The sequence below is a fragment of the Lontra canadensis genome, unplaced genomic scaffold (assembly GCF_010015895.1).
Source record: "Lontra canadensis isolate GAN:19392208 unplaced genomic scaffold, GSC_riverotter_1.0 scaffold216, whole genome shotgun sequence".
NCBI classification, from domain to species: domain Eukaryota; kingdom Metazoa; phylum Chordata; class Mammalia; order Carnivora; family Mustelidae; genus Lontra; species Lontra canadensis.
Genome location: NW_022631210.1, coordinates 764,614 through 788,198, shown reverse-complemented (window position 1 = coordinate 788,198; position 23,585 = coordinate 764,614). Strand labels below are relative to the sequence as shown.

General features: G+C 38.6%; 1 protein-coding gene across 6 annotated transcripts in view; it reads left to right on the top strand.

The window, feature by feature from the left end:
* Positions 1–7,931: 7,931 nt before the first annotated feature.
* RRAGB (Ras related GTP binding B) overlaps positions 7,932–23,585 on the top strand; it is a 32,870-nt gene continuing 17,216 nt past the window's right edge. Inside the window, exons 1-6 of one of the 6 annotated variants that reach the window (XM_032848962.1) lie at positions 7,932–7,997; positions 9,478–9,511; positions 11,835–11,934; positions 16,260–16,343; positions 18,256–18,322; positions 20,513–20,735. In XM_032848962.1, coding sequence (XP_032704853.1) covers positions 9,500–9,511; positions 11,835–11,934; positions 16,260–16,343; positions 18,256–18,322; positions 20,513–20,735 — 486 coding nt within the window. In that variant the 5' untranslated portion in view covers positions 7,932–7,997; positions 9,478–9,499. Of the gene's footprint in view, positions 7,998–8,017; positions 8,612–9,477; positions 9,512–11,834; positions 11,935–16,259; positions 16,344–18,255; positions 18,323–20,512; positions 20,736–23,585 lie in introns of those variants that run through there. The other 5 variants (XM_032848961.1, XM_032848958.1, XM_032848963.1 and 2 more) reach the window with 5 other exon arrangements.

The window sequence follows — 23,585 nt, the reverse complement described above, 5'->3', positions numbered from 1 at the left end:
ATTATAAATAAAATATGTATACATAAAGTATATAAAATTAAAATTTTAAAGTTTAAAAAGAATTGAAAAAATAAGGAAATAAATGAAGAAGTTATAATGAAATAAATATAAAAGTACAAAAGATACTAGGCACTATTTTCTCCTCTAGCTGACCACTGCAGCCCTCTATGATCAGTAAACTTCGTGTAGGTGAGTTGTTTGTGCTGGTCTTCCAGGAGAGAGGCCTGTTGAGCTGACATTCAAGTGGAATAGCCCTAGTGGAAATGTGTCTCCAGGGTGCTGGAAGGCAGGGATTAGTGTAAGCAGCTCCAGGTGGCTCTGTTTTGCTCCCTGAAGGCTTTCAGCACTGATGGATGGGATTACTATGGCAGCGCTCAATTCTCTAACCCTGAAGCTGAAAATTCAAGCCTCCCTTCTTCGGATTTTCTCACAGAAGAGCAATCAGTCATTCTAATCTCCCTGGTTTCTGTCAGATCCCTGTGTTTACCCTGCCTGTGTCCAAGCTTCTTTATATCAGGCCTGCAAATGAGTTTCAAAATTCTGAATTTTAGGGACTCCCACTGTGTAGACCCATGCTGTTCCTCTCCGGGAGGGTCTTGCCACACTTCTGCTGTTTGCTGTACCCATTCCAGGTATGCAGTCACATGACCAAGCAGTGGTTCAAGGTTTATAGTAATACAGAGCAGAAAGTCCGCACCTTGACTTGCTGTTCTCAGCTGGCTTTCACACTCCTATGCCTGGGAACAGTGCAGCCCTTAGGTGCCACCCATTCTTCTTGCAACCTAGGGGATCCGCAGACCACAGTGTCATGCTTGGGATTCTGTTATTGCTTTGCCACCTGGCTATGATCTTTCCTTGTTCTTTCTTTTGGAGTGAATTCCCCCATCTTGGCGTTTTTTCTAGGTCTCTGTCTTCTTCTCTGTGTTAGAAAACCTGTTATATTTCCTGCTACTGAGAGTAATGGATTTTTGAAGAAGAGATCTTACATTGTGAAGCACCTGGCACTTCAGGAATTATCTCTGGTGAATGCTGCGTGCACTCTGCTGCTGTGTTCTCGCTGCTCTTTTCCTCAGGTCAGTCCTCTGCAGAATTTCTTCTTGCCTGCAGTGGAGTGTGTTTGGGCCTTGGCCAGAGTGTGGTGAATCTTGACTTAAGTGTGCTCTGGTCACTTGTTGAAAGAGACCTGATGCTATTTCCACTAGAACTAAAGCTTTGCAGAACTCTATAGTCAGTAGACATGGTGTGTGCAGGGTATTTGTGCTGGTCTTCTGGGAGATGTGCTTGCTGCTCTGATTCTCAGGTACACTTGCAGAGATAAGCAACACCTGCAGAGCACTGAGAGGGTATGGCTTGATATAAGTAGTTTAGGCCTCCACTGTGGGTGCTGTGTTGCTTACTGAAGTTAGTTTATGCTGAGGGGCAGGAAGGGAAATTGTGCCAGCCCTCTCCTCTTTCCTGAAGAGGGGAATTCACACACACTGCTGTCTGGGGACTCTCCCTGAAGAGTGAACTATCACACCTCCTATGTCTCAGGCATCCCTCAGATCCCTGCCTTCACCCTGTCTGTGTCTGGGCTGTCTGCCTGCCCAGTGCACCTGTGTTTTATCCTAGGCAGGCTAGGATAACTCAGGCTAGCTGAGTTGTACAACTCCAAACTTCAGGGGCCTGACATTGCGTGGACCTGCGCTGGTCCTCTGGGGGTATTGTCTGTTTGCACTGGGATTGATGCAGGTTTGACCCAGAAGGGCAGTCACACCAAAGGGCAGGGGCGTGGAGTTTGGATAAAAGTGTAGCAAGAAACTGCTGTCCAGGTTAGCTGCCCTCAGCAGGTGTCTCTGCATCTGTGCTAAGGGATGGGGAGGGTAATGGTGCCCACTGGCTCTTTTGTCCCAAGAGAGACAATGCCACTTCTCCCAGATGTGCCCAAGAAGGGGGTACCATCTCTCCCAGTGCACCTCAAGGGAACCTCAGGTCAGCTCTCTGCTCCTGAGCTTTTGCCCTCCTTCTCCACAGGAGCACTGCAGTGTCCTCAGGACTCCACATCAGTCATGCCCATGGACCTCTAAAACTCTAGTCTTTGAGGCTCACTGGTTGTAAATCTTCACAAAAATCAGCCCCTCTCATTTTCCCAGTATGCACTCATTTCCCCACTTTGGGGAAGTGCTTTCCTTGTGTGATCACCTGTGTGCTCCCCCGCCTTCTCTCTTCTCTCCATGACCAGGGGTCCCTTCCATCTGCAAGCATCCATGATCCATTCATCCCCCAAATCATGCCTCCATGCCTCCTAACTTCCATGAGGTGGCCTCTTCTCTCCTCTAGTTGTACTGTTTATTTTATTTTTCAGTCCTTGGAACAATTTCTTGGGTATTCAGAATGATTTAATATTTACGTAGTTGTGGTCAAGTGACCAGGCAAGCCTAGGGGCCTCCTACTACTCCGCTATCTTAGCTGTTATTATTATTTTGAATAAACTGTTATCTCTTAAACAATTAAGAATAAGAAATGTAAATCTTCACTTTTCCTTCTCAAATTTTCTTCCTTTATTTAGATCTGGATTCCTGACCTATATAATTTTCCTTCTTCCTGAAGATCTTTCTTTTTTTAACATTTCTTTCAAAGCAAGTCTATTGGGCACAAATTCCTTCACTTTTTTTTCCTCAAAAGTCTTTATTTCTTCTTCATTTTTGAAGAATAATTTTGTAGAATACTGAGTTTTCGGTTGTTGAGTTTTTTCTTTCGACACTTAAAATATTTCACATCACTATGTTTTTGCTTCCATAGTTTCTGAGAAGATGTGAGATGTAATTCTTATCTTTGCTCCGCTATGGAAATGGTGTTTTTTTTTTTCTGGCTTATCTAAAGATTTTTTTCTTGATATTTCATTTTCTGTTGTTTGAAAATGATATGCTTAGGTGTAGATTTGGCATTTATCCTATTCCACATTCTCTGACCATCCTGAATCTGTGATTTGATGTCTGATATTAAGTTGGAAAAAATATCATTCCTTCAAATATTGTTTCTGTTCCTTTCTCTTTTTCTTCTCCTTCTGGTATTCCCATTATGCATATGTTACCTTTTTGTTGTTATCCCACAGTCCTTACATATATTTCTCTGGATTTTTTTTCAGTCTTTTTAATGTTTGCTTTTCAGTTCTGGAAGTTTTTTTTTTTACATATCCTCAAGGTCAGAGATTTTTTTCCCTTGTTGTGTCCAGTCTACTAATGAGTCCAGCTAACGCATTCTTCATTTCTATTATAGTATTTTTTAATTTCATACATTTCTTTTTTATCATTTCTTAGAATTTCCATCTTTCTGCTCATATCACATACCAGTTATTGCATGTTATCTGCATTTTTCCTTTAGAGTCCTTAACATATTAATCATGGTTTTTCTAACATTTCTGCCATTATCCAGTTATGATCCTTTTTCTGTCTCTTCAATCTGCATTTTTTGCTTTTTTGTATGACTCGTAATTTTTTGTGTAAGGTAGAGATAATGTAGAGGTGAGAGGAACTGTGGCAAATAGGTTTTTATTAGTGTGGTGGTGAGTTTATGTGTGCATTTGAGGCACTATAATCTATAGTCCCATGGTTATTGTCTATCTTTGCTGAACCTGTGTCTCTAGACTGTGATCTTCACCAGTGTTTCTCAAGTTTTTCTTCCTCTGGTTAGGACAGAATGTCTAAAGTGGGCTGGAGTTGGGTATTTCCCTTTCCTCAGGTAGCCTATGCACTGATAAAACCCTAGCAAGTTGGGCTCTAGTAAAATAGTTTCTCCCATGGGCCAGCCTTCTTAAGGAGAACAGAAAGTTCTAGTTTATTTCAAAATGTTTACTTTTCACCTCTCACTTCCAGTAGTAGGAAGATAATTTTCTCTGATATTTACTGTGAAGATCTAGTAAAGTTTCTGGAGGTAAAATTCACAAAAGTGTGGAGACCTCTCAGGGCTGCCCTAGAGTTTTTAACTCTCAGACTTGTCCACATTGAGCCTCCAACAAATTGTCAGTTACAGTTTAGGTTTTTCCACCCTGATAATGTTTCCTACAGATGTTTCCTGGGGGTGGGGAGGTCTGCTCTAGAGAGTTACCATTCTCTGTATCCACTTGTTTTTCCTCTCCAGTTTCAGGGACAGCAGTTTGTCCTGTGACTTCACTTCTCTGATACATCTAACATTTGTTGATTTTTCAGCTTTCTCAGTCTTTTGCTTATTAGTATGGAGTGGAAACTCCTAAGGTCCTTACATGTTGAGAATGGAACCAGAAGTCCCTCCATTAGCATTTCATTCATCAAATCCTTAAGTCTAGCTAACTGGAAGATTACTTCATGATATTTCAAGCAAAGCGGTGGGAATAGAAAAGAAAGAGCTGCCATAAAGTTATAGGAATAAGCTCATGGGCCTCTGGGAAATATCAGTGAGCTGTGGGAACACAGGAAAAAGTGGGGGTGGAGAAAAAGAAGGACAAGAAGTTATGAGGAACAGTTGGGAATTGGAGACCCATGCATGTGGCTGAGTATAAAAGTGACTGGGATGAATTTAGGGAGTATAAGGGAACGTATCACATTGGATCTTAGCAGTTTATTACTTTTTGTTGTTGAGATGGATGGTTGAAAAAAATACAGTGTGGGATCTGGATAAACAGAATGCTAATGTGTTTGTATGTGTGTATATATGTGTGTGAGTATAGTGGAGCTGAGTTGTCAGACAGAAGCGTCTGACATGCAATAGGACCACAAATAGAAATGTTTGTATATCTAGTATCTAATATAGTTTCTGGAACTGAATTCCTGCTCCATAAATATTTGCCAAATGGATGCATGGATAACTCTGCAGAGCTTAATCAACACTTTTTAAAAAGTATGTATAATTAAAAGTTAAAAGTTAATTTTGACCAAAATGTTTTATCTTTTATCTCTGTAAGATTCTTCAATGAAAATGTAAAAATAAGCACTCAGGATGCCTGAGTGCAAATCAGAATCTCAACCTCTAGACCATATAGGAATGCATTGTATCAATAGTCTCACTCAACTTCTTTGGGATGAACACTTAATTTGGTTTATTTTTTCAATATTTTTTCAAATCCCTTCCTTCCACTCGTGTCCTCTGACTCCTTTTTCTCCTCTTTCCTCTTCTCCTTTCTCCTTTCTTCACTTTTCCCTCCCCCCTCTTTTAGAGATTATTTATTTATTTATTATTTGAGAGAGAGAGTCAGAGATTGTGAGACAGAGCACAAGCCAGGAAGAGAGGGAGAAGCAGGCTCCCTGCTAAGTGGGGAGTCCAATGTGGGGTTCAATCCAAGGACCCTGAGATCATGACCTGAGCTGAAGGCAGAAGCTTAACTGACTGAGCCACTCAACCACCCATCCCCCCTCTTTTTCTTCTTCATTCCTTCTCCTCTCTTTCTTCATCTTTTCTTCATGGACTTTGAAGGTAGATAAATGTGATGGTTTGCAGGGGTGGAGAGGGATACTGGCAACAAGGAGACAATGGATTTCTATAATAGTACAGTGTAAGGGAAAAATCTGGATGGTGATGCCTGGTCATAGTGGAGATTGGAGGATATATTTGAAAGCTGCCTTTACATAACATGCACATATTACTTCTATTGAATGCTTTTGGGGGGTGAGATGACTGATGGAGATTATTCCACCCACTCCTAACAACTTTGGAAATGTCACCATAGGAAAAATCATTTAGCAGTCTATTGCAATTATCCAGACCAGATATTATAACAGCTGGAACAAAAATAGCAGAAGAGTAAGGAGGAGGAGATAGGTTGTAGAAAATGGACTAATGGAACAGCAGACCTCTCAGCATAGAACTCTGTCCAAACCCCTGCACCAAGAGACTTGCCATCCCCCTATGATGGCCCCAAATACTCTGTTGACCCCAATGCTCTATTAAAATACCTGATTGAGCAAACTCAACACAGCAAAGATAATATACTGTTTGTTCTAGCCTGATGGTATAAGCCTGACCTACTTTTCTCAGATCATTTACTATAAAGGCTTACAATTGTGAATATGTAGCTCTTAGAACTCAGTAGTCTTTTTCAAGGACTTGAGAGCCATCCCATTGAAATGTAACCATCAGGAAGGATAGGACTTTTGTTCTGAAGTCTCTGTGGGAAGACAGATTTCTAACTTTGATAACCACCAGCTAACAAACAGCTTAATCACATTTATACTCTAACTTTGATAACCACCAGCTAGCAAACAGCTTAATCACATTTATACTGACCAACCTTCTATAATTTTTCACTTCTCTGACTCAAATGAGACCTAGTTCTTTCCCCTCCTTTATTGTCCCTTTGAAAGGCCCAATTTGGGCTCCTGGGTGGCTCAGTTAAGCATCCAACTCTTGATTTCAGCTCAAGTCCTGATCTTGGGTCATGAGATTGAGTCTGGTATGGAGTTCTGTGCTCACCACAGAGTCCGCTTGTCCCTCTCCCTCTGATTCTCCCCCGGCAAGCTACACACACACACTTTCTCTCTCTCCCTGATAAATAAATATGTAATAAAATCTTAAAAAACATAAAAAGCCTAATCACCTCTGCACATATTGGAATGGAATTAAGCTTTCCCCGCTACTGTCAGTAGTTATTGAATAAAGTCTGTTTTCAATGCTTTAACTTAGAATTTGTTTATCACTGTCTGGTATGGAAGGCAATGAATCTGAAGTTACTTCCTGGTTTGGGACTCAGAATCTTTCACCATACAAGAAAAACTAGACCAATGGCTTGTTTGGGCAGAGTTGGTGTGGAGGAGAGAGGAGACTAGAGAGTGATAGGGCTAAGGAAGCTGTGATCAGAATAAAATAAATTTTTCTTGAGGTATGGCAGTTGTGATGAGAAGGGATCATATAGAACAGAAGTTGGGGAAATCTGGAATCAGGTAGCACCCTAGTTCTATCTAGTTTCCCTTCCTACTTTTCTTCCTCCCTCCCTCCCATCATTCTTTCCTTCCTTTCCTTTCTCATTGAGTAAAGTATACATGTGATATACCTATCAATCTGCATAGATGATAGATACAGTACAAAGGGGCTTAAGTTGAAAGCATCAGTCCTCTCACTTCCTATCCCCTTCTTCCTTTCCAGAAGGAGAACTGTTTTAGCCCTTTTATCTGGAGGTCTCTATATCTAAATATAGTATGTAAATACATATCAATAGCCCTTCAGTTATCAAGTGTAGAATTTATTGACTTCCTACTATGGCCTATGAGAATTTATTTCCCTTGCTTCCAGTTTTAAAGAAGTGGGAGAGATGAGTATGTGTCCTAAAATTCCCAGTGAATCCCTTTTCCCAGCAATAATAACTTTTATTGTGTGCTTAGTATTTGGAACACATAGTTGTAATCACTTTGGATGTATTAACTCATTTCATTACAAGCCCGGTTACAGGGGCTAGTAGTAAAAAACAGGAAGACAACGACTTAAAAAAACAAGAAGACAAAAACAATGCTTGGCTTTCCTCACCAAAAAATGTTAAGTTCGGTGAAATAGTTAAAAACAACACGAACAAGAACTACAGCAACACACACACACACACACACACACGGGCTAGTGTTGAAACACACACGGGCTAGTGTTGAAGCACTGAAGTTGAAAATGGCTCCTTTACTTCTGTGTCAGACGGGTCGGACTACGGGGGCCATAAGTGAAGACACACACACGCACACTACCACGGGGGCCATAAGTGAAGACACACACACAAGCATTGAAGCACTGAAATTGAAAACGGCTCCTTTAATTCCGTGTGCCGGACGGGTCGGGCCACGGGACCACGAGCAAAGAGTCTATAGACTCAGAGTTCCCTAACCGGCTCAAAGAAGCGGAGGAACTGGAGCCACGTCACGGGGACTGGTGACACTCTTTCTCTGCGCAGTCTCTATGGTATTCTTCCCAGTCGGCCCGCCCCTCGGGTAACAGCAGTCACGTGACGGGCTCCGGGTTTACGGCAGGTGCCCACGTGATCCTGGCCTGCAGTCTCTGCCTGCGGTGAGGTACCTGGGCTCCTGAAGGGCGGGCGGTTAGGTCGTAACTGCTGTTAAACCGCGGAGGCTCTTGGGCGGCCAGGCTCGGTAACAATAAGCTGACGGAAGCGTTCGCCACTTAGTGCCTACCGCACGGGTCTGCTCTTTTTGCCACCTCCGCCGTCCCCACCTCTTCCCGGGTGAAGTCACCTTTGCGTTTCGAGACTTTGGGGCCTGAGGCCCAAACTCGACACGAACCCTCGCCACCCCCACTTCGCCACTCATCCTTCGTCTTTTCCTTTGCGCCACCAACCACATCATTCAGCTTTTGAGGTGGCCAACTCGGCTGTGCCTTGAGGCCAAGTTTGAGGTGGTTAAGGTAACTGTGGGGAAAACAGCCCCCCCAGTGGACAAAGGCGGAGGCAAGAATAGAGCAGGCCTCGCGGCCACAGGCAATAAAAATAGGCGACTGAGGGTGTGAACAAGGAAAAAGAAAAAAAAGAGAGAAAGAGTACTGCGGTCTAGAAAGAACTGGAAAGGACTTGTTGCACGATGGAAGAATCTGACTCTGAGAGAAAGATGGAGAAAGAGAATCTGGGGCCAAGAATGGATCCTCCCATAGGGGAACCGGAAGGATCGCTTGGGTGGGTGAAGTTTATTATGTCAAACCTGGAAGGTGGTGATGGAGTTCTAGCTAAGAAAATACTGTGAATTAGAACACCCCACCTATGAAAAATTGCTTTGATTTACCAGTAAGGTTGATTGGCATCATGCTTTTGGTGACAGGATAAACTGGCAAGAGGACTGGTTGGTTGTTAACTGGATAGAAACAGTCCTTGGGATGGGCCTGATGTCAATCCCGAGGGTTGTGGGGGGGAGTGGGGCGTGTTCTAATTGAGAAGGCAGTTCTGGGTTGCTTTGAATTTTCATTAAAGGAGATTTAATATCGTGTTGAGGATAAGAAGACTAGGGAGAAGGTTGATATTTCTGGGGCAGAGATCAGTGGCTTAAAAAGTGCTTTTAGTATCTTTTTGTACCTGAATTTGAGATTTGTATTGTATATACTTTGTACCTGTAATGAGTGAAATCTAACTTGGAAGGACAGCTGGCTAAACATATCCAGATTTTGAAAATAACCTAACTTAAAAATAATAAAGGACATTTAAATAAGATAATATTGTTTAATTTATTAAAGCACTTGTATATGTTGCTTTGATGCATTTTTTAAGATGATAAAAAAATTGGATCTTGAATTTTATTAGTCATTTATATTAGTAAGCCAGTCTTCTTACCACCCATCTCCAGAGTATTGTAATTAGGGGTAGGGAGTTTGAACCCAGTTTTATAATTTAGGAAGACAAGGGCCTCTTTAACTGAGTTCCTACACACAGCTGTACTCAGCCGTTGTGCTAAACATGTTCCTTTGCACCTCCACATTTATTTGTATTTTTTAAATTCCAATTTCTAAGGCAATGGATCCTGGAAACTGTCTTTTGGTTTATATCTGCAGGTGGGTGCTACCAAATACAGCCATGAAGAAAAAGGTAAGACATATTAGGTAGATCAAATGCATGAAAATAAAGGTAAGAAGTTATGATTCAGGAAATAGATTTTTGATGTATATGTACCATCTTTCCTGGACCATTGCAGGAATCTTCTATCTGTACTCTTTGACTTTTGTCCTCTTCTTTGCTATCAGATTTAATTTTTCTAATATTTAAATCTAATTGGGTCATTCACATACTTAAGACCGTTTCATAACTCCCCAAAACTCAGAGAATAAAATCCAAATGATTTCATCATATAGAATGCCCTTTAAAAATCTATTCCTGACTAAATTGATCTGCCATACCTGTACCACCCTATTATAGCCATACAGAAGCTATTTTTCTCCAAATTTATAAATTAATTTTCATTTTGTGCAAGCCATGCACAAACACTACACAGGCCTCTTTCCTGCACATTTATGTGGACCCACCTTAAATGTTACGTATATAAGGTCTTTTTATGAGTTTTCCAGGTGGAATTGAGTGTCCTCTTGTGCTCTGCCCCACTTTGGGGTTTAGGCAGAATCAATAAGGACACAGTTGTGGTCTAAATTTCTGAACCTTTGGTACTTTTAGTTTCTTCATTTGTAAGATGGTGATAATATTACCTATCTCATAGGGTCATTATGAAGTTTAAGTGAGTAAATGCATGGTTAGTCTTTCATAAGCAGTTGAAGATTTCTTAAATAAAAAACACAAGAAATACGCCATATTTACCCTTACTTTATCTAACAACTCAGTTATATAACTCAGTTTCCTAAAGCAATGTTCTTGATGAGCCTATCTAAGTTATCTAAAGTTGCTATCAACAAGGATGGCTAAAAATACCAGAAATTTCTACATGACTAAGAATAAAACAAAAAAGAAATTGTAACTACCCTAGACTGTCTTGTTAGTAACATTTTTTTAGTGAAATAAAGTTATGTGGCAAAATAGCTAAGTTAAATTGACCCTGAGTGAAGTATACTTTCATTAACATTCCCTGTATTTGTAATTAGAAAATTTTTAAAAATTTCTTGGGAGTGAAGATACAACCTGTAACACCTTCATTTGAAAAGTAAGGTAATTGGAACTGTAGTCCATAAATGTTAAAGTTTGAGAAAACTCTGAAAAGTCACCTTACACAATTTCCTCCCTGTGCAAGAATCAGTAGCATCTTTGATAGGTGTTTTTTTGTCTTTGTTAGGTGCTGATATTGACATAAAGGCTATTCACCATCATAAGGTCACCTTTTCCTTTAGACAGTTCTCATCATTAAAAGCTTATTTGTCTTCTGTCTTTGTTTAGATAGCTTTTTCATTCTTTCGATGAATATATTTTAAGCATCTGTTATATATTAGGCACTGGAGATACAAAGGGGATTCTCCCTGCCATTCAAGAACTCACAGTCTTGGGAGACACAGACAAAAATAACACAAAGAACAACAACAAACAAACACACACAGCCCAAATAACTTCAGTGCAGTATAGTCTTTACAATACAATAGGAGTGTGATGGGAGGAAAGACGCGAAACACACCTACACCAGCCTAGGTCATTGAGGTCAGGGAAGCTTCTTGGGGAAACGCTTACTGAACCAGGTCTTGAGGGATGGATGAGTGGAGCTTAGATGAAGGAAGAAAAAGGAATGGGAAATAACTGGCAGAGGGTACAGCATAAAACAAAGACATAGAACTGGGCTCCCTGGAATTCTGGGAGCAGTCATAGGGACTATAAGAGGTTTAGTTCAGTTCATCATTCCTAGACTCTAAATGTTCTAGGCCAGGAGGTAAGGGCAGAGGAGTAGATAAGCCAGATCAAGGAAGGTCTTTTATGTAGGCCATGGTACACCTTAAAAAAAAAAAAAGATTCAGAATAATTAATTAATTAAATCATAGAGTAAGTAGAAGAGATGAGATCAAGGGCAGAGGTGGGAAGGTTAACCTTGAGCAGGGGAGAGAACTTTCAGTTATAATGAAATCTCCTGCCAGGTAGTTCAGTGCATAAAGCATTAGATTATGAAAGATCAAGGTTCAATTTCCTCAAGTTGTTATTTCTCTAACATAGTTCTGAATGAATGATAGTGGATAATGCTACCATAATAAATTCATGTTATTTTATCACTAAGAGGATGTGTGACATATGTGCCTGACTCCTGGAATTTTTGGTATCTCTGCATTTACCATTGGTCAGGGAACTAAGTTAGTGACAAGTACCTGCAATAGGTTGTTGATACTGTCAACTTCAGTAAAACATCAAGTACAAGAGAGAAATAGATCCTTTTAGAATTGATTTGTTCTAGATTTCTAAGTTTGTTGTTTTTTTCTTACTTTGTCCTTAGGTGCTGTTAATGGGTAAAAGTGGGTCTGGTAAGACCAGCATGAGGTCTATTATCTTTGCAAATTATATTGCCCGAGACACACGTCGCCTTGGTGCAACAAGTAAGATGTTTTATCTAATTCTGAAATCAGGTGATCTTAAATATTAATAATCTGCATAACACACTTGGTTGCAGTAACTTAGGGTTGCAGAAATTGAGACATTTGTTTTGGAGCAGGTTTTCCTGTTTTTTCGTTCTTTCTCGAAGGGGTACGACCTAATTCTGATTATTACTGCTTGCTGTCTGGGGAGGTTCTTTCTAGGTTGCTTACCAAGTGGGATACCCTTGTCCAACTTGCATTTTTATCCTAGTCTTTATTAAACAAACATAGGGACCCTTTTGTTTGCTTATTTATTTTTTTGTGAGAGGTTGTTTTTAATTTTTTATATAAAGGGAAATTAATTGATAGGTATTAACAAGCATAACAAAATCTCCTAAGATTTTTTTAAAGCTGTAATTAGTCCTAATCTTCATTAAAAGGTCCATTCTGAGTGGGGTGGGCAGGGCTGTGAGGGGAAGGTTAACCTGATGTGTACTCTGCTGCTTCTCTTCCTGGATATACATAGATGTTCTCACTGGAGTTCCAGCTCTGACTTGAGAAATGTTTCATTGCCCTTTATAATTTGAATGTTAAGTCTGGTTTCTTAATATGGCCTAGCCGGGCTACCATGGCTGCCGTTCAGTGGATCTATGCTTCTGGGAGACCTCTTCTGTCTCGAGTGTAATGCCATTTTGTTTTGCAGCATCCAGGCATTTCTGGATTCTGCCGTGGTCCTTGGCCTGTCAGTGATGAAAGCATTGCTCTAACCTGGCTTTGCAAGATTCCTGACCTGAGTTTTTAGCATCTTGAACACTTAGGGACAAGTCACCCACTGCTTTTTTTTTTAAGGTATCTCACTCTGGTTCCAAGAAAAAACAAACATTTTTAAAACAACTTGTGTTCCAGACCCTAGGATATAAAGAAGGAAACCTTATTTTTCTTTATAAAGTGCTTGGAGTTTATATATACACTCTCATAATTGGACCAGCCTTAGTGGTTAGAAAGCTATTTCTTAGAACCCTGAATCTGTTTCTCTTTGTTTCTCTTAGCTGGTATCCTTTCTGTTCCACTGAGTCTCTACAAATATTTGAGTATGATTGATGTCTCAATCTCTCCTAGCCATCCTTGCTTCCCAAATCTTATCTTCCTTAAGTTAAACATGTCCAGTTCTTTCATCTATTCCTCATGCGACATCATCTTGAAACATTTTTAAAGACTTGTTTGAATATATCTACATTTTTCTTAAAGTGCTGTGATTTGAATATAGATGTGATCTGATCAAGGCAGAGAAGGACTATTAGATCTTTTATTTTGGGCCTCACACTGCTGTTAACACAGTCTAGTCCCCTACTCTTATTTTGTGGAGTGGCTTTCATTATACGGAGTCATACTAAAAAAAAAAAATTCCTTCTCACATACATTGTTATTAAAACACATACCATCCTTATGCTTCTTGTGCAGCTAATATTTTGAATCTAAGAATAAATTCTTACTCGATTAAATTATTCAGTTTTGTTTGTTTTAGCACCTATCTTCTTGTATCCAGTATTTGTTAACTGTGAAGTCCAGGACCACTCATTATTTCTCAGGGCTGTAGTTCCCTTATCTATAGAAAAGGGATTATCATATCTGTTTTCTTTTTTAGGTGCTTACTATCTCATCTGATATATTCGCTATTCTTCCTGGCTTTGTGCATTTTGTACATTTGATAAGTATCTCATCTAGTTTTCATCTAAGTTGTTCATCAAAAATTTTGGTCAGGACAGGGTCCTGTAGCCTGTCATGCCTTGAGAGACTTCCTTCTAGAAAGGACCAGTCCAGATTTCTTTATCTTGATTTGGTAAATTTTAATTTTTTTCTATTATCCCAAGTTAAAGATCTGGACCTAATAATCATATGGTTTCAGTAAATTAGAGGAAGCTTCTGTGTATTATATGCTTTTAAATTTGCTTTAGTTTTTATATTAACTTCATTTTGATAGATGATCTAGAACTTGAGCTTATTCACCTAGCAAGCATTAGAGCTGGAATGTCACTCTGTGTTCCTGCTCTCTCCACTGTGCCACAGTCACCATTGGAGGATTTCTTTCTTTGTGTGGTTTAAGTTCTATACGTTTTATTGAAGCAATGGTCAGTTTTCTAGTCAATTAATATTTTTATTTTTAGCTGATCAGCAGAGTTGGTTTACTACCCTTGGTCTAGTGAATAGTCATACAACCCAAATTTCAGAACTGTTCAAGCTACTTGAAATAGTTTTGAAGTAATCTAGCAGCATCATTAAAAATTATGAACAGAATATTGCAGATTATGTGTACACTATACATTTTAGCATCCCATTCATTCAATAAGTGCTTTTATGGACCATCATATGTGCCAGGCACTGTGAATGGGACAAGGCTTTGTCTCAAATGGGACCTTTCTTGATATACTTTGTTAGCATTTACTGTATTTCCGTAAAGGTAATAAAAGTATGCTTTAAAATATTATGTTGGACTTAATGCTTTAATGTATCATTACCTAATTTGTCATTGTTGAAAAAAGGTCTGGGTTCTATTGCTAAACTTACAGACTATTTGAAAATACATATAGTGCATTGATTTTTACTTACTTTTCCTTTTTATGAAGTTGTTGATTTTCTTTAATAGTAGCAAAAGAGTACTTCTAAAATATTATATCACCTTTAATGTTTTAGTGTTTTTCTAGTGTATCATTGCTGAAAAAAGATCCAATTTTATTTTGTTAAACTTAGAGCCTACTGTGTTTTAAAATTTGTGGTAAGGGTACAGCATGGTGATATAATTAATTTATTTGTGGGCTGTTAAAATGTGTTTGTTGGAATAGTAAACTTCTCAATAAAAATAAGATTATAAAATATTTTAGCCACAAACACTGTTGACTGTTCCAAGATTTCCTACCTTCTCAGAATTCTCTGTTCCCTTGGCTTTTATTTAATGCTTTATTACTCTGGTTTTCTTCCTTTATCTTTAAACCATCCCTACCCCCTTTAAAAAATATTTTCTTCTTTCTGCCCCATAAATGTACGTGATTTCCTAATGCTCTGTTCTGGTTCTTTTCAGTTGCTCTTACGACAGCAGGACAGGAAGACTAGGAGAGCCAGAGGGCCACTTAGGAGACTTAAGACTAAAAAGGAAGGTAGAATGTGGGGATTGGGCTATAAACTGCCTTATAAACCAAGTCAGATAGTTTGAACTGAGGGTAGAGGGCAGCCCATAGAGAGTTTTTAAATAGAAAAGTAACAAGATCAGATTTTATTATTTTTAATTTTCAACTTTGATTACAAAAGTAATACTTGTGAAAAATTCAGACATTGCAGAAGAATAGAAAGACTGCTCCTTCCCTTGTTCTCAGGCCTGCTTCCTTGGGACAACCACCATTAGTAGTTTGAGATTGTCCTTTAGGCCCTTTTTTTTCTGGGTATATACAGTCGTATACACAGAAACTTTTTTTTTTTAAAGAATAATGGGGTAAAATCTGCATTTTGAAGAGACTATTATATCTAACATGGAGGATAGATTGGAGGGAGGCAAGGGTAGAAACAGGTTGACAGATTTGGTAACTATTTTAGTAGACCAGGTAAGAGATGATGGGGCCTTAACTTGGGTTAGGGTAGTGGTAGTAGATATAATGAGAAGCAAATACATTTGGGATATACTTAAGAGATAGAGTCAGTAGGACTTGTTGAAAGATTTGGGTGGAATAGTGGAGGAAAGACTGGACTCAAGGATGAAGTTAAGGTTTTGGCTTAGGCAACTGGTTAAATTCACTGAGATGGAGAAGACTGAAAGAAGAATAGATTTTGTAGGAAAAAATGGGGAGATGAGTTGTATTTGGATACACTGAGTTTGGGATACTTATGCATTATTCAAGTGAAAATGTCCAATATATGTTTCAAAAAGGGAGAGAGACATCTGTATTAGAGATAAACACTTAAGTTAAAACAATATGAATAGAGTAGCTTGCCTGAGGGGGAGTAGGTAGCCAAAGGTGAAATCCTGAAGTGCTCCAACATTTAAAGGACAGGAAGAAGAATAGGAAGATACACCAGAAAGGTTATAGGTATGATATCAGAGGCCAAGAGAAGAGAATTTTTTGAGAAGAGAGTAGTCAACAGTGTCATGCTACAGAAAGTAAGACAAGGATTAAAAAGTCCAGTGGATTTGGTAATGGGGCCATTGGTCACTTGCTGAGAACAATTTCTGTGATATGGGAGTAGAAACCAGATTTCTGTCCCATGTGCTTCATATCTAAACAGTTACTGAATCCTGTCACTTCTTTTGTTATTGTCTTTCCCTTTCTCAGTAGCACTTCTTTCCATTTTTTTTTTAGTACTAGACCGTTTACATAGTCTTCAAATTAATAGCAGTTTGAGCACCTACTCTCTCGTAGACTCTGTTGGAAATACAAAGACATGTAAGATATGATTCCTTTTCCAAGGATGGGGAAGTAAGGGGGAGAATGGAAGTAGTTTGAGCACCTACTACGTGCCAGGCACTTTATATATAACTTCTTTAATCCTCACAACAATCCTGTGAGGTCAATAACATCCCTCCCACCTTTTGTAATAGAAAAGGAAACTAATACCCTGAGGTTAAGTGACTTGCCCAAGGTCACACAGAGAGGTACAGCTGGTATTTGAACGAAGAACTGTTTGACTCCAATGCCCGTGGTTTTTTTAGTACCCATGTTCCAATGCTTTGCTGCTTATGGTCTGGGTTATGAGAAGATAAAATTGCACAAAAGTTAGATAGCAGTCAATATAATCAATAGATTCAAGATGGTCATAGAAGCAACATCACTGTGTGATTGATTGTCACAAAAATTGTAAAAATTATGATTGCTAGACTTTAAGAAATTTTTAAGATAAGAACTTTCATTATTTTTCCTTGTGATTTTTGGTGCCTGGCAGAGAGTAGATGCTTAATAAATGTTTGAATGAATTCAGAGGGAGTGATGACAGTAAGTGGGGGTGGCCAGGAAGGGCCTTTAGGGAAGGTGAATTTAAGCTGGGTCTTAATAGATGAATATAACTTTGAAAGAAAGGTGGGGAGGACTTTCTAGGCAGGTGAACAGAGTAGGCAAAGTATAGAGTGGGGAGGGAAGTGTAAGGCAGAGGTCGCAAACAGGCAGTCTGTAAGCTGGATAAGGCCTATAGATATGTTTTGTTTGGCTTCTACAATGTCTTAGAAAAATTGGAATTAGTTACTAATAGGTAAAAGTTTCCATAAAAATCCGGTTTCTCTCTAATATTGAAAAGTGTAAAGATAGGATCATCTTGATCCCACATTCCTGCCTTGACAGATGAGCTAGAGCTGTGTAATTGCCACCCTCTCTATCACCCTCTTGGGTGGATATTCACTCTCCATACATGATCATCTTTGCTTTTGTACATTTACTGGCCTGGCCCATATTAGCAAGTTTGCGACCCCTGATGTAAGGTATGTTGGGGGTTGGGGAGGTAGTGGGATAGGGGAGGACTATAAATAAACCAAATTGGACTAGAACAAAAGTCTTTATTAATGTGACTCAATGGGGAATATAAAGGTAGATTAGAAGCCAAATTTGAAGGAAGGACCTTCAATGCCCCTCTGTAGGCACGGAGGAACCATTGCAAGTTTTTTGAATGGGGAGTGACATGTTCAAAGTAGTGTTAAGAAGATGAATCTGACAATAGCCTGTAAGTGGGTATGGCTTCCTGCTGGGTGGTAATTAGGGAGCAATTGTAGTTGTGTAGGCTTGAGAAATTAAGGGCCTTCCTTATTGTTAGTGGCAGGTTGTAAAACAAGGAGTGAAATCGAGGAATTAGAAAGAAATAGCAATGAATGTCGACAGAGGAATCAACAATGACCATCTTCCCCCAAATGGGACAATAATAGGGTCATTAATTGAAATAGGGAAACCAATAGAGGGAGCAAGTTGGGTTATGTTTTATGCTTGTTTTGTATTTGGTATTTGTTGTTGTTTTTTAAATTTGTTTTGTGGAGGGTGTTGGTGGGTCACTGAAGAGTTATTAAATGGTATATGTCTCTGTCTTACATGTTGAAATTTTAACATTAATATTATAATTGGAGATTGCTTCTGCTCTAACCATAAACTACTAAAAAGTAAAATTACTTACATTGAGAGCCAATTCTGTAGCTCAGAATAGTTTAGGTGCCCACCTTGCCACTAAACCATATTACTAAGCTGAAAATCACCTTCTTGTTGAAGCTTTGAGCATTTCACTCCACTTTGGTCCTTCTGAATTCCATGGGTTAGTTCTTTGCTTATTTTGAATTTTACCTTATGTGCTGCAGTTACTAGCTTTGTCATATTTGTCTTCCAGTTGATGTAGAACATTCTCATGTTCGATTTCTGGGAAACCTGGTATTGAACTTGTGGGACTGTGGTGGGTGAGTACTGTTTGCTTGTTTGTGGCACCAGTGGCAGTAATCATGGCACCCAGTATAATCAGCATGTAAAATACATTACAGTAACTATCATTTGTAATAGATATATTTGATAGAAATTGTTTCATAATTGGCACTTGATTAAATAAAGATCTCTGACTTTTATGTAATTGTGGAAATGCCCTCTCTGTGTGACATATTTAATCAGTACTAACATAGGCTGTGTCTAGGGATCTGTAGTATGGGATAGATTATCCCCCTCTCTTGCAGGAGAAGAAATTGGATTTTTATCTCAGGTGGCATAATACCAGTGCTGAGCTCTTAGCCATCATGCCGTAATACTTTTTCATTCTTTATTATTTCAATCTCCAGGCAGTCTAAGCACTGTAGATCAGCCCTAAGCACATATTCTCCAACTGAGTTACCAACTGTTGGAGAAGTAGGAAATAGTTTTTCCTTTCATGGCTGAGGTACTTCCAGAATATTCCATCGTAAATGCATATTCACTGTGCTTATATGGAGGTATTGCTTCTTACCCTATGGCCATTTGCATCTCCATGTTTCAGCAGCAGTCTGTAGTGCACAGTGGTTAGGAGCCTAGGGTCTGGAGTTAGACTGGGGTTTGGAACACAGCTCTGTTAACTGTGTTACTTTGGGTAGATCATTTAAACTCTCTGAGCCAGTTTCTTCATCTGTATAATAAGGATAATGATGGTACTAAATCATAGGGGTGTTTTGATGATTAAGTAAGATGAGATACAAATGCATAGTAAAGTTCCTCACAAAATAAACAGACATTATTGTTGGCTCAGTGTTTACCAGCTCCTAGCATAGAACCAACCATGGATAGGTGCCCAATGAGTTACTTGTTGAAACAACAATAAAATAGCCAAGTATTCTATAAGAAAATGATTCCCATTATTGCTGGCAGATGGATCACTTAGTGCTCTAGAGCTCTTTCCATACAAATCCTTCATCTTTATCATTCTTCTAATTCTGTAATCTCTTTCAAGAGATTAGTCCAAGTTCCTTGCTTTTAGGCCCTAAAATGTTATCATTAATTTTGCAGATAAGGCAGCTGAGGTACAATGATATTAAGAATCCCCCAAGGTCACATAGCTAATTAATAGCAAAAGTACAAGACTGAAAGCTAGGTACATGTTTTTTTTTCCCCCATGACCGAACTCTACTGTTTTATTTATTTATTTTATTTTATTTTAATTCCAGTACAGTTAATATAGTGTTATATTATATCCAGGGCTCATCATGACAAGTGCACTCCTTAATCCCCATTACCTGTATCACCCATCCCCTCCTCCATTAGTTTGTTCCCAATAGTTAAGGGTCTGTTTCTTGGTTTGTCTCTCTGTATCTCTTTTTTCCCCTTGCTCATTTGTTTTGTTTCTTAAATTCAAATGAAACTACTGTTTTTTGCTGGGTGCTTGGTAATTGAGAACTGGGACGCAGAACACAGCCTAAGGATCAAAGAACAAAACTGCTAAAAAGCTATCTTGGAGTCATTTTCATAGAATTTAGAGTATTTGACTAGTTAGTTATTCATTCAAGAAGTATACACTGAGCACCACCCCTATGGAAGGCTCTTTGCTTAAAGCTGGGAAACAGTGGTGGACAGTAACAGACATGGTCCTTGCCTTCATAGAACTTACACTGTAGGGAAGTGAATTCCATTAATTAAAAACATATACAAACACATGTAATACCAGGCTTGTGGTTAAGTGCTAAAAATAAAACAATGTAATTTTATTAGGGCCTAAGGTGACTGGATTTGCTCAAGACAGGGAGATCAGGAATGGTTTCTGTGAGGAAATATGGATTGAATTGAAATCTAAAGGGACAAGTAGGAGTTAATTAGATGTAGAAATAGGGGAATAGCATGTAAAACAGAGTAAATAGCATGTGTAAATGCTTCTTGGTGGATACATCACAGCCCAGTGGAACTAAGGGAAGGTCATAGTGTATTTGGAACACAAGGAGGGGGCAAAGGGTGGGGCAAAGGGTGGTGCAGGTGTGGCTCATCTAAGAAGTTGAAACTGTACCAATTTACTCTTACTTGCCTATTAATTTGAAGCCTTAAGATTATCTTTCACATTGATTAAGCCAACGAAAAATAAATTGTAAGTAGGAGTGACTAAACTGAGGACTTGGTTATTACCAAATTTTTTTTCCTATTAGACAGGATACCTTCATGGAAAATTATTTTACTAGCCAACGAGATAACATCTTCCGAAATGTGGAAGTTCTGATATATGTGTTTGATGTGGAAAGCCGTGAACTGGAAAAAGACATGCACTATTACCAATCATGCTTAGAAGCCATTCTGCAGAATTCTCCAGATGCGAAAGTTTTTTGCTTGGTACACAAAATGGATCTGGTACAGGAGGATCAACGGGACCTGGTAAGAAGCATAAAGGATGCTGCATGAAATGGTTGACATGCTTTCTAAACTTCTTTTATAGAGAAATAGGTAAATAGTATGATTGTTTTCAGGAAGAATAAATTTCAGCATTAGTGCTCAAAGTTCTGTCAGGTTTTTTAAAACACTCATAAGCAAATTTTCTATGGTAAAGGGAATATAATATCCATTTGGCAAATAATTTTCAGATTTAGGTAAGGAACTTGTCAATGTGATATCATTAAGCAGCCTTTATGTATTTTTTAATTCAAGTAGAATTAACATATAGTGTTATATTTTAGATGTACAATATAATGATTCACTAATTCTATACATTTCTCACTGCTCATCAAGATAAGTGTTCTCTAAATCCCTTTTATCTATTTCATCTATTTCCCCCCCACTCCCCTCTGTTAACCAGGAGTTTGTTCTCTGTATTTAAGCATCTATTTTCTTGTTTGTCTCTCTTTTTTTCTCTGTTTGTTGCTTTGTTTCCTTTCTTCAGTTCCACAAATGAGTGAAGTCATATGGTATATATCTTTCCCCGATTGATTTGCAAATATTAAATCCCCTTTGCATCACAGAAATAAATACCACTTGATCATGGTGAATGATTTTTTTTAAGATCTTATTTGTCAGAGAGAGAGCACAAGTAGGGGGAACAGGCAGAGGGAGAAGCAGGCTCCTCACTGAGCAAGGAGCCCAGTGTGGGACTTGATCCCAGGACCCTGGGATCATGATTCAAGCCAAAGGCACTTAACTGACTGGCCCACCCAGGCATCCCAATGAGTGATTTTTTAAAATGTATTTTTAGATTCAGTTTGTTAATATTCTATTGAGGATTTTTGCACCTCTGTTCATCAGTGATTTTGTCTGTAGTCTTCTTTTCTGTAGTTTATGTGGTTTTGGTATCAGGGTAATGCTGGCCTTATAGAATGAATTTGGAAGCTTTCCTTCCTTGTCTATTTTATTTAATAGTTTGAGAAGAATAGATATTAACTCTTCTTTAAATGTTTGGTAGACTTCACCTGTGAAGCATCTTATCCTGCACTTTTTTGTTGTTGTTGATTTTGGGATTTTAATTGATTACAGATTCAGTTGCATTGCCAGTAATTGGTCTGTTCATATTTTCTATTTCTTCCTGTTTAAGTTTTGAGAGGTTATATATTTCTTGGAATTTATCCATTTCTTCTCGGTTGTCCAGTCTTTGGGCACATAAATTCTCATAATGTCTTATAATCTTTTGTATTTCTGTAGTTCTGGTTGTTATTTCTCCTCTTTTCGTTGGTGATTTTATTTGAGTCCTCTTTATTTTCCTAGTTAAGTCTGGCTAAAAGTTTATCAATTTTTTTGAGCTTTTCGGAAAACTCGCTCCTGGTTTCATTGACCTGTACTGTTGGTTTTTTAGTCTCTATTTCATTTATTTCTGCTCTGATCTTTATTATTTCTTTCTAATTGCCTTTGAGCATTTTTTTCTAGTTCCTTTATTAATTTTTTTTAGATTTTATTTCTTTCTTTCAGTGAGAGTATGAGCAGGGAAAGAAGAGGTAGAGGAAGGAGGGGAAAGAATATCAAGCAGACTCTGTGCTAAGTGCAGAGTCTGACCCGTATCCCAGAGATCACGATCTGAGCTGAAACCAGGATTCGGATGCTCAACCAACTGAACCACTCTGCACCTCTCTAGTTCCTATAGGTGTAAAGTTTGGTTGTTTATTGGAGATTTTTCCTTCTTGAGATAGGCCTTTGTTGCTATTATTATCTTCCCTCTTATAACAGCTTTTCCTGCATTCCAAATATTTTGGATCATTGTGTTTTCATTTATCTTCATGTAGTTTTTGATTTCCTTTTATTTCTTGGTTGATCCATTCATTGTTTAGTACCATGTCATTTAGTCTCCATGTATTTGGGTTCTTTCCAGATTTTTTCTTGGGATTGATTTCTAGTTTTGTACCACTGAGGTCAGAAAACATGCATGATATACTCTCACACTGTTTTGATTTATTGAGACTTGTTTTGTGGCATATCATGATCTATTCTGGAAGATGTTCCATGTGCACTTTAAAAGAGTGTATTCTGCTGTTTGGGGATGGAATGTTCTGAGTGTATCTTAGTTATATCTGATCCAATGTCCACTGTTTTTTGGTGATTTTATGTCTGGATGATCTATCCATTGATGTAAATGGGGGTATTAAAGTTCCCTACTTTTATTACTCTCAATTCTTGTCTTTATGTTTATGTGTTTATGTTTCTTTTGTTTCTCTCTTTTTTTTAAGAGAGAAGCAAGAGCATGGGTAGGTTGGTGGGGGTTGCAGAGGGAGAGGAAGAGAGAGAATCCCAAGCAAGCTCCATGTGGAGCCTGAGCACAGGGCTCAGTATTACAACCCTGAGATCATGACCTGAACTGAAACCAAGAGTTGGAAACTCACCCCACTGAACTATCCAGTTACCCCTGTGTTTATGTTTCTCTATTTAGGTACTCCCATGTTGAATGCATATTTATAATTATTCTATCCTCTTATTGGATTGTTCCCTTTATCATCATGTAGTGTGCTTCGTTGTCTCTTGTTACAGTGTTTATTTTAAAGTCTATTTTGTCTTATATAAACATTGCTATCCCATCTTTGTTTTTGCTTCCATATGCATGGCAAATGTTTTTCCATCCCTTCATGTTCAACCTCCATGTGTCTTTAGGTGTGAAATGAGTCTCTTGTAGGCAGCATATGGATGGGTCTTGGTTTTTATACATGCAGTCACCCTGTGTTTTTTAATTGGAGCATTTAGTCCATTTAAATTCAATGTAATTATTGATAGATATGTACTTACTGTCATTTTGTTATTTATTTCACAGTTCTT